The 15,000-nt window shown below is 45.8% G+C and overlaps 1 protein-coding gene across 1 annotated transcript in view; it reads left to right on the forward strand.

The window, feature by feature from the left end:
• LOC307084891 (protein 4.1-like) overlaps positions 1–15,000 on the forward strand; it is a gene marked incomplete at both ends in the record, with an annotated part of 47,515 nt that overhangs the window by 32,136 nt on the left and 379 nt on the right. Inside the window, 1 exon segment of the mRNA XM_079749397.1 lies at positions 14,513–14,697. Within this exon segment, the coding sequence (XP_079605523.1) occupies positions 14,513–14,697 (185 nt within the window).

The raw sequence follows: 15,000 nt of genomic DNA on the forward strand, positions 1-15,000 counted from the left end.
AGCCAGGGCTCGTCTTCCTTTGTCCTTCGTCTGGCTGTGTGTGTGTGTGTATGTGCGTGTTTGTGTGAGACTGTGAGGCTGTTTGTCTCTATGTGTGTGTGTGTGTGTGTGTGTGCATGTGTTTGTGTGAGACTGTGAGTCTGTGTGTATGTTTCTGTATGTGTGTGTGTTTGTTTGTTTGTCTCATGTGTGTGCGTGTGTGTGTGTGTGCATGTGTTAGCGCGCGCGCGTGTGTGTGTGTGTGTGAGACTGTGAGGCTGTTTGTATGTTTCTCTATGTGTTTGTGTGTTTTTCTCATGTGTTTGCGTGTGTGTGTGTGTGTGCATGTGTTAGAGCGCGTGCGTGTATGTGTGTGTGTGTGTGTTTGGTTTGTTTGTGTCTGTTTGTGTGTGTGTGTGTGTGTGTCTGTGAGACTGTGAGGCTGTTTGTATGTTTCTGTATGTGTGTGTTTGTGTGTTTTTCTCATGTGTTTGCGTGTGTGTGTGTGTGTGTGTGTGTGTGTGCATGTGTTAGCGCGCGTGCGTGTGTGTGTATGTGTGTGTGTGTGTGTTTGCATGCATGTGTGACCAACATTGAGGTATAGGCTTCATGGCCCAGCGTCCTCCAACAGTACAGTAACTGGTGACTCACAGGTCCCCTCCCCCGTGCCCTGCTCTCCCTCTCACCTCACTGAGCCCTCACCCAACACAGCACTACCAAATGGCTTCATCGCCTTCATTTGTGTGTGTATTGACACTGTGAGGCTGTGTGTGTTTGTGTTTGTGTGTGTGTGTGTGTGTGTGTGTGTTTGTGTGTGAATGTTTGTGTGTGTGTGTGTGAGTGAATGTGTACGTGCATGCGCGCATGTGTGAGTGTGTGTATGTAGTGTGTGTGTGTGTGTGTGTGTGTGAGTGGGTGTGTGCATATGTGTGTGGGAATGTGAGTGTGTGTATCTAGTCTGTGTGCGTGCAAGCACGTAGATGTGTGGGTTCGTGGCTGTGCATGTTTTTGTCTGCGTGTGTAAGCTTTTGAAAGTTGCTGCGTTTGTGTGTTGTGTGCAGTGTGTGTGTGTGTTTGTGTGCAGTGTGTGTGTGTGTTGTGTGCAGTGTGTGTGTGTGTGTTTGTGCTGCCTGCTGTTGCTACTTCCTCTCTGCCCACTGGCGCTGCAGAGAACAGACTGTTGGAATTACGTCCCTGTTTTAAGAGAGCAGTGTTTGTATGGAACCGTTTACTCTGAGGCATGCGGGAGAGAGACAAACCAGAGACACATGGAGCTCAGACCCCCCGGAGGAGAAGCAGGCAGCAGCCTGGGGCAGGAGTTTATCATATGGAGACCTGACATCCTTTAAAACACTGGCTATGACATTGGATACAATACCAGAAACAGGGGTGGGTATTGTTAAAATGTGTACTTAGTGTGTACTGAGGTTTGATGCCAGTGAACCTCAGTTGCCGGTATTTTTTTCGATACCTCGTTAGCTTTGTGACATCGCACCTGGCTCACGTTATAATACAATTATGCGACTTGACTGAAATGTGGTTCAAATAAACGCAACATAAAGAACTCGAGATTGGTTTTATAAAGAATGAATAATGGAATCCAGGTCGCTTTAAGATGTCGTTAAACGGTGCTGCTGGTTTGTTAAGACCCCAGGTTAATTGTTGGCACGTTACGTCGGGATGTAAACCCGCCATGTTTGAGGTCCACTCACCGCCTCTCGCGATGAAGACTTGTTCTAATTGGGCAGTTGACGATCCATTGACATCCATTATATCATTTAGCAGCTCAGCTAGCCTTTACTTTCTTTAGTCCAACCTAAGTCAGCCCTTTCAAACGACCCTGGCTCTGTATTTTCTCCACATGTGCTTGGCCTAGTGGCCTGTAAACACAGAAGGCTTAGGCTGCGCTCAGATCAGTTAAAAACACACCCTCACAACACTCACCCCCGACGTATTGAGATGTCCGAATTTCAGGATCACAGTGCTGCCTGAAGCACAGCCACCATCTTCCCTCCATCTTCACTCTGACCTTTACCTGATCTTCTCAGACTCTCAGACCTTGAGCATAGGCAGTGGTGTGTAAACACAGAATCAAAACTTGCGGATTTGATTGCTTGTGGGTACTACTACTAACTACTATACCAATCTCGAGTGCTACCTAGCCAGGGCAGTTCGTATGCGCTGACCTGAGTTGGACAAAACAAAGATACAGCTTTGGAAGCAGCCAAACACGCGTTTGGGATATAATGGAGGTCAATGGATGGGGCCAACTGCCCTATGGGAATGCGTCGACACTGCGAGAGGAGGGGAGCTAAACTAGAATAACAGCTGATTTTCATCTCCACATTCAGCTAAACAAACCAGCCAAATCCTTTGATTAGTTGGATTTAACTTGCTTAAAGTTCACATCAAAATGAGTAGGAAATAATAAGAAAGGGGTCAACACCAGCACTTAAAACGAGCATGTAAAAAAGGCCCAGAAGGCCAAGTCGAGAGTGGCTGTGTGTTGCTAGTGTCAGCCGCTGTGCCCTTTCCCTGGTCTGCTATTCTCCAGGAGGGGGGAGAACACGCGACGCACAATGAGTACACGCATCAAACCCCGGGTCTCCATGCACAGCAGAAACGTGATTGGTTTGGAGACATAGCATTACGAGATGCAAGTGGTTAAATCTGGTCAGCGCGCGACCATGGCTGCTGAATTATTCAAGTTCCTCTAAGTCTCTCAAAAGATCATGTAGCGTACATTCTACACACAGGAGTACTCGTGTAGATTAAAGTGCGTTGCGTGGGATGAGAGCTCGTAACCTACAGTGCGTGGCGTTTTCCCCTCGCCGGACCCTCAACTGGTCTCTCCTTTATCTCCAAGGAAAATGGAAAGATGTGTACAGCAGTGGTAGGAAATAGAGAAGGCCATGTGGGCCACATCCCCCCCACCCCAAAGGCCATGTGGGCCACACACACACAGGCACGTGTTTGTGCACATACACACACACACAAACACAAACAGACACACACGCACACACACACACACATATGCACCCATACACACACATACATATACATCCATACACACACACATACACACACATGCACGCACACACACACACACACACACACACACACACACACAAACAAACACACACACACGCTCACACACACACACACACACACACACACACACAAACACACACACACACACAAACACACACACACACGCACACACTCATACAGACACACAAACATACACACACACACACACACAAACACACACACACAAACATACATAAAAACATAATAAAATAAACAGAGACACTAGCAGATGTTATTTGATTTTGCTGGACATTTGGGGCAAAATCAAGTTACAGTCTTTTGGGCTTTGCTCTACTGCAGCAGACATTCGATGAAGATGAAACGTCTTCTCATTCCCTTCATGGTACTGAAACCTCAATATGACATCCGCTCCTGAAGGATATAACAAAGGCAGGAGTCTTCATGTGAGTTTATGTGTTACTTATCCAACTGTTTCCATCAACAGTGAACAGGTGGGGAACCCTTGCTTGTTTCATAGTGTTACAGTATATAGTCTTTAGTGGTTGAGTGTCAGTGTGAAGGTCCTCTCCGGTATAATGATGAAATACACGCTTTGTGTCTGAAGAATGAGGGTAATATTTTCAACAGAAATCCGGCAGATCTACAAGCAGCTGATTTATCGTGCTCTTTGACCACTTCATTTAATTTCCCCAGAGGCCATTGGAAATTGATTCCTTTGAACTGTCTTCCTTCTCCTCCTCTCAGCGCAGTGCTTCATAACAAGGCTACACTCGAGAGCACATCTAAAAGACCCCGGATCCAGGCCCACAGGGGCCTGGTGCTCCCCGGCCGAGCCCTGGGGCCTACAAACCAGGGAGCACCAGTATGGATAACCTGGACTGGGAATCTGCCAGCACCACCATCTGATCTGATCTGGTGAATTTATCTAGAGAAAAATCAAAGCAACCTGATGCGTAAAACGCAGGTTCAGGTTGAACGTAGCGGCAGCATGTGGTGAATAAAGCGATTCTTCTAGAGCGTCACATACCCTGTGAATGATCGAGGACACATTTGCAGGAATTGTAAGACACTCCCGCCAACCACAACAACAACAACAACAACATGAACCTGATCATATCCGTCATGTCTTGATGATCAGATGAGGCGCTCGGGGTTCCTCCGAGGAGACGTGCTCTGGATGCCTGCAGCTGCTACCGAAGCAGCACAACCCGCAGGGTTCTGAGGGTTCTGCAGGGTTCTGAGGGTTCTGCGGGTTCTGCAGGGTTCTGAGGGTTCTGCAGGGTTCTGAGGGTTTTGCAGCGTTCTGAGGGTTCTGCAGGGTACTGCAGGGTTCTGAGGGTTCTGAGGGTTGTGCAGGGTTTTGAGGGTTCTGAGGGTTGTGCAGGGTTCTGAGGGTTCTGCGGGTTCTGCAGGGTTCTGAGGGTTCTGCAGGGTTCTGAGGGTTCTGCAGGGTACTGCAGGGTTCTGAGGGTTCTGCGGGTTCTGCAGGGTTCTGAGGGTTCTGCAGGGTTCTGAGGGTTCTGCAGGGTTCTGAGGGTTTTGCAGGGTTCTGAGGGTTCTGCAGGGTTCTGCAGGGTTCTGAGGGTTCTGCAGGGTTATGAGGGTTCTGAGGGTTCTGCAGGGTTCTGAGGGTTCTGCAGGGTTCTGCAGGGTTCTGAGGGTTCTGAGGGTTCTGCAGGGTTATGAGGCTGCTGTCCCAGGAGAGGGATGAAGGACAAACCCGGTCAATATACGTCCTCTGAAGGCTGTTTCTGCCACCAGGCTCAGATTGATATTCATGTCTGACAACAATATGGAAAGGGTCCCTCCAGAGAGATTACCTTTTTCTTTAACTTTGGCTTGATCCGGTCTGTTTGTTAATCTCCAACCAAGTCTCGCCCGAGGAGAAGTCTCGTTAGAGTTGTAGGAGTTGTTGAATGAAGAGAAGGATTGAAAACGTGAGTGAGGGTTGGAGAGAGGAATGCCAGCAGCAGTTTGTGGACCACAGAAAGCGTCGCTCGTTGTTATCCCAAAGATTTGGGTGAAAACGGTGGGATTGTAATTACAACAGGGACATTTCCTGCAACAATGCAACAAGATTTAAGAGCGGGACATCACTTTGAGTGAGACTTTAAGGCTTTTAAGACTATGTAGACTTATTGTCTTCGTTGCTGGCATTCCTCTCTCCAACCCGCACTCACATTTCAATCCTTCTCTTGCTTCAACAACTCTTTTTTGTTTTCATAGTCACTGGGCCCTATTTTAACGGTCTGAAACGCAAGTGCGAAGCGCCAAGCGCAAGTAGCTTTGTGGGCGGTTCTATGGCGATGTCGCTATTTTACCGGCGCAAAAATGAGTCTTGCACCTGGCGCAAATCTAAAAAGGGTTGGTCTGAAGTAGCCTAATTACCAGTAGGTGTGGTTTGGGCGTAACGTGCAATAAACCAATGAGAGTGCCAGCTCCCATCCTGTGGATATCCTCCCCCCCATCCCAAGAGCCATGAGCACATTTGAATCTGACGAGTTGATATTTTCACAGCGTGTCTGCAGTCTCCACTGAGATGCACATGAATTTTAAACTTCAAATGGCTCAGTTTATGGCCAAATAATATGGCCTAATTCACACATGGAATAAGGTTTTCTTCCACAACTTCAGAAATACTGAGTGCTCAAATAAATTTCGGCAAAGAAAACTTAACACACATATGATATGCGGTAACTGTGGTTCTATTTAATGATATACGCAATACATTATAAACATTGTTTCTTATCAGTATTGCATGCATTATCGTTATCGCTTTGTGTTCCTAATATGCATCAAACAAATACAAAAAGCAGCAAATGGACTGGAGAAGCTGGAAACACTTCCCTCTTATTGGCCAGGGTTATAAATCAAGCTCTACTACCCAGAGTGCAGCAGTTCAATGGTGCAATGAATTATCCAAATGGCGGCAGATTGATATATACCCTCCTCCCTGCTTTATGAGCCTCAGCACAGCGCTGGTTTACTGCAACGTGCATCTTTGTCTTTTCTTCTCCCCAACTCGAGTTATATAACAGTCTGCAATGAGCTCAACCAAAGATCTGTCTTTCTCTCTTGCCCGGCCGTTCCTAATTGGTTCAGAGAGGGAGTGTAAGTATGTGTGTGGTGTATGTGTGTTTGTCTGTGTGTGTGTGTGTAGTATGTGTGTGTGTGGGGGGGTACTGCCTGTTACATTATTGATGGGTGTTCCCAACTCCTCATGATATCAAATCCAGAGGAATAGGATTGTTTATCAGATATTCTTAATGAACCTAAGTTAACTAACACAATACTAGGATGTTATTTGTATCAGGATCCAGACAGAAAACTAGGCTTGACGTTCTCTGGGTCTATTGTTTATCACTCCCCCCTACCCCCACCAGCCCGACTCCACCACAAAGCCACCAGAGAGGGGAAACCACTTCTAAATGAATACTACAGAGTTTGTGTGGGCAGTGAGGATGAGCAGGACAGTTCCCTGCCCTCTCTGGGTCGTCAGCGGACCGGGTGATGGGAGGAGAAGCCTGCGTGGAGCCGGGCCCTGCTAGACGCTGCTACGTCACTCTGTGGACGGCGGGGCCCGGAGCTCGGAGCTCAAATGATGAATCACTGCTCGTCGTGTCCCATGATTGCCCCTCCCCGGGCCCCGCCGTCCCCGTCTCCTACTGTTCCCGTACCTCAAAGCTTATCCCCCTCGCTGTCCCCTTTGATGTGGTTTCATTAGGAGGCAGCGTGAGTCACCATGCCCCGCCCGCAGCGGCGGAGAGCGTGCCTCACTAACGGGAGCTGTCGCCCACATCCTTTTTTTCGTCATCACTTGCACTGGAGTTGAACTCAGGGAGAAACTTTGCACGCAGACACATTTTGATACAATTAGGAGAACGTTTTCCCTTGATGTACCTTTGGATTGCTGTGTGTGTGTGTGTTTTTTTGTGTTGTGTGTGTGTTTGTGTGTGGGTCTGTGTGTGTGCGTGTGTGCACTTGCTTGCGTCTGTGTGTGTCTGTTTTTGTGCATGCCTTTAGATTGCTGTGTGCGTGTGTGTGTGTGTGTGTGTGTGTGTGTGTGTGTGGCTGTGTTTGTGTGTGTGTGTGTGTGTGTGTGTGCGTACACTTTCTGTGTCTGTTTGGATGCATGACTGTGTGTGTCAATTACAACATCTCCATCTTGGCTGTGGTCCATTTGGCTCACTTGTTCCCTCAACCCCTATTCCCTACAGGGTGACCACTATGTAGTACATCATTAAGGTTACAAGTATAGGGGGCATTCAGAAGCTAACGATGCACCAGAAATTTGACATTGGATGAATCCGATGACCATTAAAACCGCAATGCATCATGGGATGAAACAAGGAACTAAGTGTGGAACTGTTCATCATTTTTCAATGTGCATTATGGGCAATGTTCCCCCTAATTTTTCATGTGTCTGAGCATACACAAACTCCCTGAGAATTACTTGGACCACTGTGAGCAACATCAAGCGTGCACACTGTGGCTACACCAGTATCACACCTGTCCAAAACCTAAGATCATAACAAGTTACAGGGCTTATTAAAATAATCAAATTACAGCAGTAATTTCCGTTAGATTACTTTTAATATAAGTGATTTGGCCCACTTACAATGAAAAAGACTAATCTTGTTTTTCATGAGCTGTGTAGTATGTACATCATAAAAAAAAAGTGACCAGCTGTATAGATAGATACACAGTAAAGTAGGTCCACTTTAGACAGCTTCTCTGCCTGAACTTTACTCTGCAGCTGTTCAGAGGAAGTCTATCTCTAGGCTGAGGCTGTGATGGTCCAGGTGCACAGAGAGAACTGCTGCCACTTTTGGGTCCAGGTCTGCACACTGGGACTCCAGCTAGAGCAGGAAGCCCACCAGCAGACAGAACAGACAGACAAGGACGGATAAACTAACACACAAAAACCTGAGATCACAACAAGTTACAGGGCTTTTTAAAAGAATCAAATTACAGCAGTAATGTTCGTTAGATTACTTTTATTGTAAGTGATATAAGTGAGATAAGATCAAATTTTGTTCACATTAAAACATTCACATTTTGCACAATGAGGTGTGTGCTGTAGCACAAGCATCTGATACAGTGCAAATTCCTGTAACTCTTTGTCTGTATATATAATTACAGCTTTTTATTTGAATTTCTACTTATCACAATCTAGTAACAGCATTTGATGATTAATATCCACAAATAAAAATTCTTAATAAATTACACTAGAATAAGCACAAATCTGATTAGGGACTTAGATTTCACCTTATTTTTCCCGTCTGTCTTCCTCACTTTTCCAGTGGTTGTAGACTTAGTCCAGGTTGATGGCCCCGTCTGCTTCTTGCTTTGACTTTATGCGCATCAGCTGGTCCAAATGTGCCACTACAAGACGATTTCTGGATGCTGTTTGATATGATTCATCAAACTAAAGCCTCTCTCACAATCTGCACTGGATGCTTGAAATGTGGCACACATATCCACAAGCTGCAAGATCTCCTTTAGCTCCTCACATCTAAGTGCTGCAGCCACCATATCTGAAAATGTGCTGATTGTTTGTTGAAACCATTGTTTCAGTTTTTGCTTCACTATGTACTTGATTTCAGCATATTCACTGTTAATGGCCTCCATAGAATATGGGTGGTGGAGAATGGCCTCATACTTTTTTGCCAGTGCAGAAATGTCTGTTGATCCATACTCAAAACCGATGTCTGAGCTCAATGCTTCAATGTCAAATGCAGACCACTCCTTTAATTCATCCTCTGGAAAACGAGCATCCAAGTGATCACAGAGCTTACGAATAAAAAGAGTAATCTCACCGGTATTTCTGGCATCAGCTGATGAGGTCCTCATCACCATTTTGACACGGTCACTCCACTGAACATCCATCTCATCGTTCAAGTATTGGGAACGTAACTTCTCAATATTTGCTCTTGCAAAGCAGTGTCCTTCCGTCGAAATTTGCTCGTTACTTTGGCTCCGCAGCATGTTTTGCAGAGCAGCCCTTTCTCGCTCGAAAAGAAAAACTCTCATCCAGTTTCATCTCTTGTTCTTCTGTTCGCACATACTCCGACAGCCATTCAATCTTAAAAGAACCGCATTTCTTTTTGACTTTGGCTTGGTGAGTGGATGTGCCACTACCCGTTCGTTTCACCATAGTAAGGGGTAAGCTAGCTTAACTTCGCCGCCGCACCATCAGCTATACGCTAACCTGCTAAACAGAGGCACGTACGCATAAAGCGCTGTTAATGACATTGATTGGCTGCGTAAGTAATACGTGTGAGCCGCATCATGTCATTGGCTGGACACAGCGTTAGTCATTGTTTTACTGTCACCTGTCACTCACTGAGTTGCATTGCAAAATGGTACAGAATAAATTGTTAAGTGTTTATTTTATTTACAGTTCAGGTTGGATTTTATTTTATGCGCTGCATAGATTTGCTGTGTGCGGAGAACGCGGGAGTGGTGCGCGATTGCGCAGGGCGCAGCTTAGAGGGAACATTGATTATGGGTATCAATAAATGTGTGTCGAGAACCAGAAGTTCTGGGAACTACAAATTGGCGACGCCCTAAATAGTGCGCTACATAGGCCACAAGTGAACCACAGCCATTGTATTTCTCCTCTTCTTCCCCTATTTGTCTCTCATGCTCTCCAGATAGCTCCAGTCCACGCTGGGCGGCTGATAAAGAGCCAGATGGGACAGGTCTCGATTGTCAGGCCTTTTATCTGCTCGGACCCAGCCAGACGATAAGCTGGGCACTGATGGGCCCCAGACGAAGGCATCACTAATGGATCTCAAGTGGCACCGGGCGTAGATTGAGGCTCAGAATCACAGCTCTATCTACTGCTGGCGTTCTGCTGAGACTCTCCCCACACAGTTATCTTACAACCCTCATGTTTCATTTCTTCAAGTTAAAAGCTCAACAACTTTAGTTCTGAGGCTTATAGCGCTGTGTCCTCTGCTGCCTGCTGCCAATATGGCCTCTTCTGATTAGGGCACGTTTCTCTGGTTTTAATGTGTTATATTATTCATAAAGAATTATAACTGTACATACACTGTAAATTCAAATGAATTTATTTCACAATATTTATATTGTGATGCTCTATACCTGCTGGTATCATGATGGGGTCTGCCCCGGTCATGTGTTGCTGTATTAGGGTGCTATCAGACATCCTCTTTTCTGGGGGGGGGGGGGGGGGGGGGGGGGGGGGGGGATGTGTTGCTTTAAGACCCCCTCCTCTCTGTTCACTATCTGTCTCTTGGAGTGGTAGTCAGCCTCGAGGAGGGAGCTGAGAGCCTCTTACCCTGCAGAAGGCAGACAGTCTCTGTCTTATCAGAGTGGCGTTGGCCCCCATGGCCCCTGATGATAAGACCCAAACCGGTCTGACAACCCATCCTCACAGGCCCTCCTGCTCCCTGGAACCAGCCCCTAGTCCTGGCTCTGGGGGGGTCCAGGTATGTGTAGAATACTAAGAAACGACAATCAGCACAGGACATTGAGCTCCAACATAACCGCTGAATATGAAGCAAGACACCATGATGAGCAGCGAGTGACTGTAGGGGACTTGTGGTCTCCCCCACCATGAAATCTGTTTGACGTGACTCAGAAATCATTTTCACGGAGGAGGTAATGTATTAGCTAATGATGTCAAAATTAACATTTTGAATGATTTAATGCTTTGAAAAAAATTGCGCAATTAAGGCAGCTTTATTTACTTCCTATGGGGGCTGACCTCTGACCTCTTATGATCTACCATGGAGAGGAACAATCAAGGCTAGAATACACACTTAGAATTTTAGGAAAGAGGGGGGCGTGTTATCCCCATGGTTACGTCCCACGCCAACTTTGTGATACTTTTTTAGTACCGTCACTGGGTATGATGTTATAATGAGCGATGTTGTATGCACCACCCACTGTAGCGTTATACTATAGGTGTCCGGGAAGCCTAACCCTCCCTCGGACGCAGATATTAAATAAATCGCTGCTCCGATGGAGCTTCCCCACAAACACACCGTAGGGTTATACTCTGAGTGTCCGAAAAGCTGAACCTTCTCTCGGACACCGCAGTCAGCCGCTGCCCAGACAGACAATTTTGGTTTCGGGTTCACTGGCTCTTTAAATACTTCCTTTGTGTTGATTTTACATTAATTCCATAATTTGACAGTTAAATATTCATCATTGCAAGCTTCAATCTTAAAAAGATTAATGGGGATTAATCACAGCAAATTGTGCGATTAATAATATAAATTAACAATTGACAGCACTAGTAATTACGTAATTTATTCATGGCTTAGTGTTAGGTTTAGGGTTAGGATGAGTGTGGCGGTTAGGCTAACCCTGCGTATCCCCTTTCTTGCAGAGACTCGAGATCTCCATAGAGCGATGCCCTATAGCTGATAGGTCTAATGGCCACTTCATCTCTTTCCAATGACTGTAGATGGATTCATTGCAGTGCCTTTTTTTATCCAATGTGTTTCAGTGGCGCATTTCATGATGCTGTCTCTTTCATATAAAAGAGGCCCCAGGTCTTTAGCTCTCTCCCAAATGTCCTTGACCCCTATGTCACCTACTAATTCATCACTTCCTTTACGGCTACATTTATATAATATTATCGACTCATTTTAGTCAACCTTAATGCCAAGGTACCCTCCGTCCCTTGCTCCCTCCCAAGTCATTCTGTGGCCCCACACATGATGAGTGTTAGCGTCTCTCATTATACGTCTATGACCCCCATGTTGATAATGCCATTAGCCGTTTAGAATGTTTTTTGTCTGCCTTTGACTTTTTTGATTGCATTAACACTTCAAAAACATTTAAGGCGGCATTCATGATTAAATTGATAAACAAAATGTAAATATGAAATTAATCTTTGAGGTGAAGCAAAGCGAACACAATTTAGGGGATTGCTCCACTAAACCACGTCGGCCGATACCGTCCCATGAAGGAAGAAATGTCATCCCTTGTCACTTGTTTGAGGGAACATCATCAATTACATAAAGGACCAGTGAACGCAACAGCTCAGATGACTACGTAAAGACATTGATTAAAACCACATGCAAGCTGCGCCCATATGAGTCACTATGGCGACGATAGAAAACGTTGCATCAACCAACAAACTAAAAATCATATACACTCACTGACTGAAGATACTAATAAAATGCATATTTATCGCTATAGACTTTATAAAAACGTATTTTAAAGCTGAAACTATCCTAAATAGTCGCATTTTCAACATAGATTAAATGTCGTCCCTTTTGTTTTGGCAGCACCTTGGCATACGTGCTTCTGTTTCTATAACAGTCCATAGGGACTAAAACGTTGAAAATGATTGTTGTGGACCTACACAAACAAACTATTCTGCTGTTAAGGCTGCAACAAAATATATAAAATAGATCTTGTTTTTAGATATTTTAATGTGGAAATGTTACACATTATTCCTTTAATAAAGAAAAAAATGCCTGTTGTGGTTTTTCCCTCAGTTCAAATGTAGATCTTAGAGTGTATTCTGTTTTTGAATTTATGTGATAATGTAAGCATTCACCGTTATAGATTCAACCCAGAGATCAAAACTTTCAAAATGTGTCAATGTGTTTTAGTTTTGGCCATTTGTCTATCACACTTATTCATACAAATGTTGAATGCAAATGAGTATCACATATCTTTTAAAGGTTATGGTTGACGTATTTCGGCTCCATTCTGCAGGAAGGGATTGGAGTGCAATCTTGATTTATCTGGAGTGTGTGTTTGTGTGAAGGGGGTCTGTGTGACGAGGGGGTTCACTGAGTCCTTTTATACTAAATATCATTTCACGGACTGCTTGCTGATATGCAGAGGAGGACAAGAACTGTGAACTTCCTACGACAGGCTGTGTGTGTTTGTGAGTCTGTGTGTGGGTACGTGTGTGTGTGTGTAAACACACACACACACACACACATAGACACAAGTACACACGTGGGTTTGTGTTTACATGTGTGTATGTTTGTGTGTGTGAGTGTGTGTGTGTTTGTTTGTGCATGTTTGTGTGTGTGTTTACATATGTGTGTGTGTGTGTGTGTGTGTGTGTGTGTGTGTGTGTGTGTGTGTGTGTGTGTGTGTGTCGTGTGTTTGTGTGTGTCGTGTGTGTGCATGTGAGTCTACTGAGAGACAACTCAAATCTACTTGGCTCTGGTCCCATTCCAACCAATTTAATTTGTGATGAATCCCACAGTTCATCTGTCTACCTCTTGTGTTCCCCCCTTGGCATCGTCTAAATCATTAGAGACAGAACAAAACCACTCCTTCTCCCTTTGTATTCTACTCGTGACCTATCAAAGTAGAGTGGGAGAGAGAGAGAGAGAGAGAGAGAGAGACAATGAGAGAGAGAGAGAGAGAGAGAGAGAGAGAGAGAGAGAGAGAGAGAGAGAGAGAGAGAGAGAGGGAGGAAGATGGAGACAGAGAGAGAGAGAGAGAGAGAGAGAGAGAGGGAGGGAGGGAGGGAGAGAGAGAGAGAGAGAGAGAGTGGGAGGGAGGGGGGGAGGGAGATCGAGACAGTGAGAGAGAGAGAGAGAGAGAGAGAGAGAGAGAGAGATCGAGATCGAGACAGTGCCATAAGAAGAGAGGGAATTCATTTGATGGTAAAGCTGATGCCATGGGACAAGGCCTCCTCCGCTGTGATGAGGGGTGGATTTGGTGAAGGTCGGGGAGGCGTAGGGGTCGTTGGTTGCTTGCTGCTGTTTTAATAACTGCTATCCCAGGACATGTAAATCATCCTGTCTCCCTGGGAGCTGTCTGACCCTCAAACTAGACTTCATTTCTGCCTTTTCATTATTCACTGAGCTGGGTATGAGCATCACCAAGGCCATACCTTAAAGGGCTGAGCATCCACTGTCTCAACACACTGACTCTCAGCCAATAGCATCAGAGCTGGCTGGCATCATATCTTCAGATCATCAGTGCAATGGATTAGAAAACTCTGTGATAAATCAGAAACACAATCACTGAAGGTGCTTTCACCACAAATGCAGAGTGCAAATGAAACTGACACCCGTTAATAATATAAACTGATTATCAGGCTAAAGTGGGAACATGTATCGCACAATGAAGGTGAATATTCATAATGCTCATAGTCATAATAACAAGGAAGAGCATAAAACAAATGGTTGATATGTCAGCGATCGAGCCAAACGGTTTCAACAATGAGACCTTCTACCCCAGGTGGGCGGAGCCTCAAACGGACCTGGCGGTTGCAGAAGTATCCATCCAAACTGGGTATCTCCCACCACAACAGTGGTCTGAGTGGAGAAACACATGGTCACATGGCCTGGCAGAGACTTAGCTCTTCCTCTGGCGCCAAATGCAATCACCCACCAGACACAGTCCGACCTCCTGAACATGAAAGGACTTCTGAACCCCCCCGTGGTCCCGCCTCCTGCCTCCACCCTGTCCAATAGCAATACGCTGTGGAGGGTTGTCATTGGTTGTCCTCTCCCGTCACTCCCAGCTGTGCCCAGCGCCGGGTCAGGAGACAGCTGGAGGACAGCCGCCTCTGGCCGGCGGGTTCGGGGGCCGGTGCTTGGGTCTTGTTAGCCAGATGGCGCCGCAGGGCGGGCAGGGAGCAGGGGCCAGCTGCCCGGGGGCCCCGAGGGGCCTGGGCTACTTAAAGCACTCGGTCAGCGCGGGTCGGGGGTCCGGCGTACGCTCTGAATACAGCCGGTCTGCTTCTGGTGGGTGAAAAGGGGACATTTTACGAATATGTGGAAGTGTGTAATCATGAAATACTTATAGCTACTAAAATGTATATTTAAAAATGTATTAGGATATTTAAATATATTCAAAATCAACCTGTTACAAAGAGCAATACTGGTTAATAATATACAGCATACTCATACGCAGCCATTCCCGGTCTGAATTAAAACAGTTGGTAGAGCTAACTCATGTAGCCATGCTATGTCGTGTAGCCGTGCTACGTCATGTAGCCATGCTACGTCA

This window comes from Pollachius pollachius, assembly GCF_949987615.1.
Source record: "Pollachius pollachius genome assembly, chromosome: 13".
Classification (NCBI taxonomy): Eukaryota; Metazoa; Chordata; class Actinopteri; order Gadiformes; family Gadidae; genus Pollachius; species Pollachius pollachius.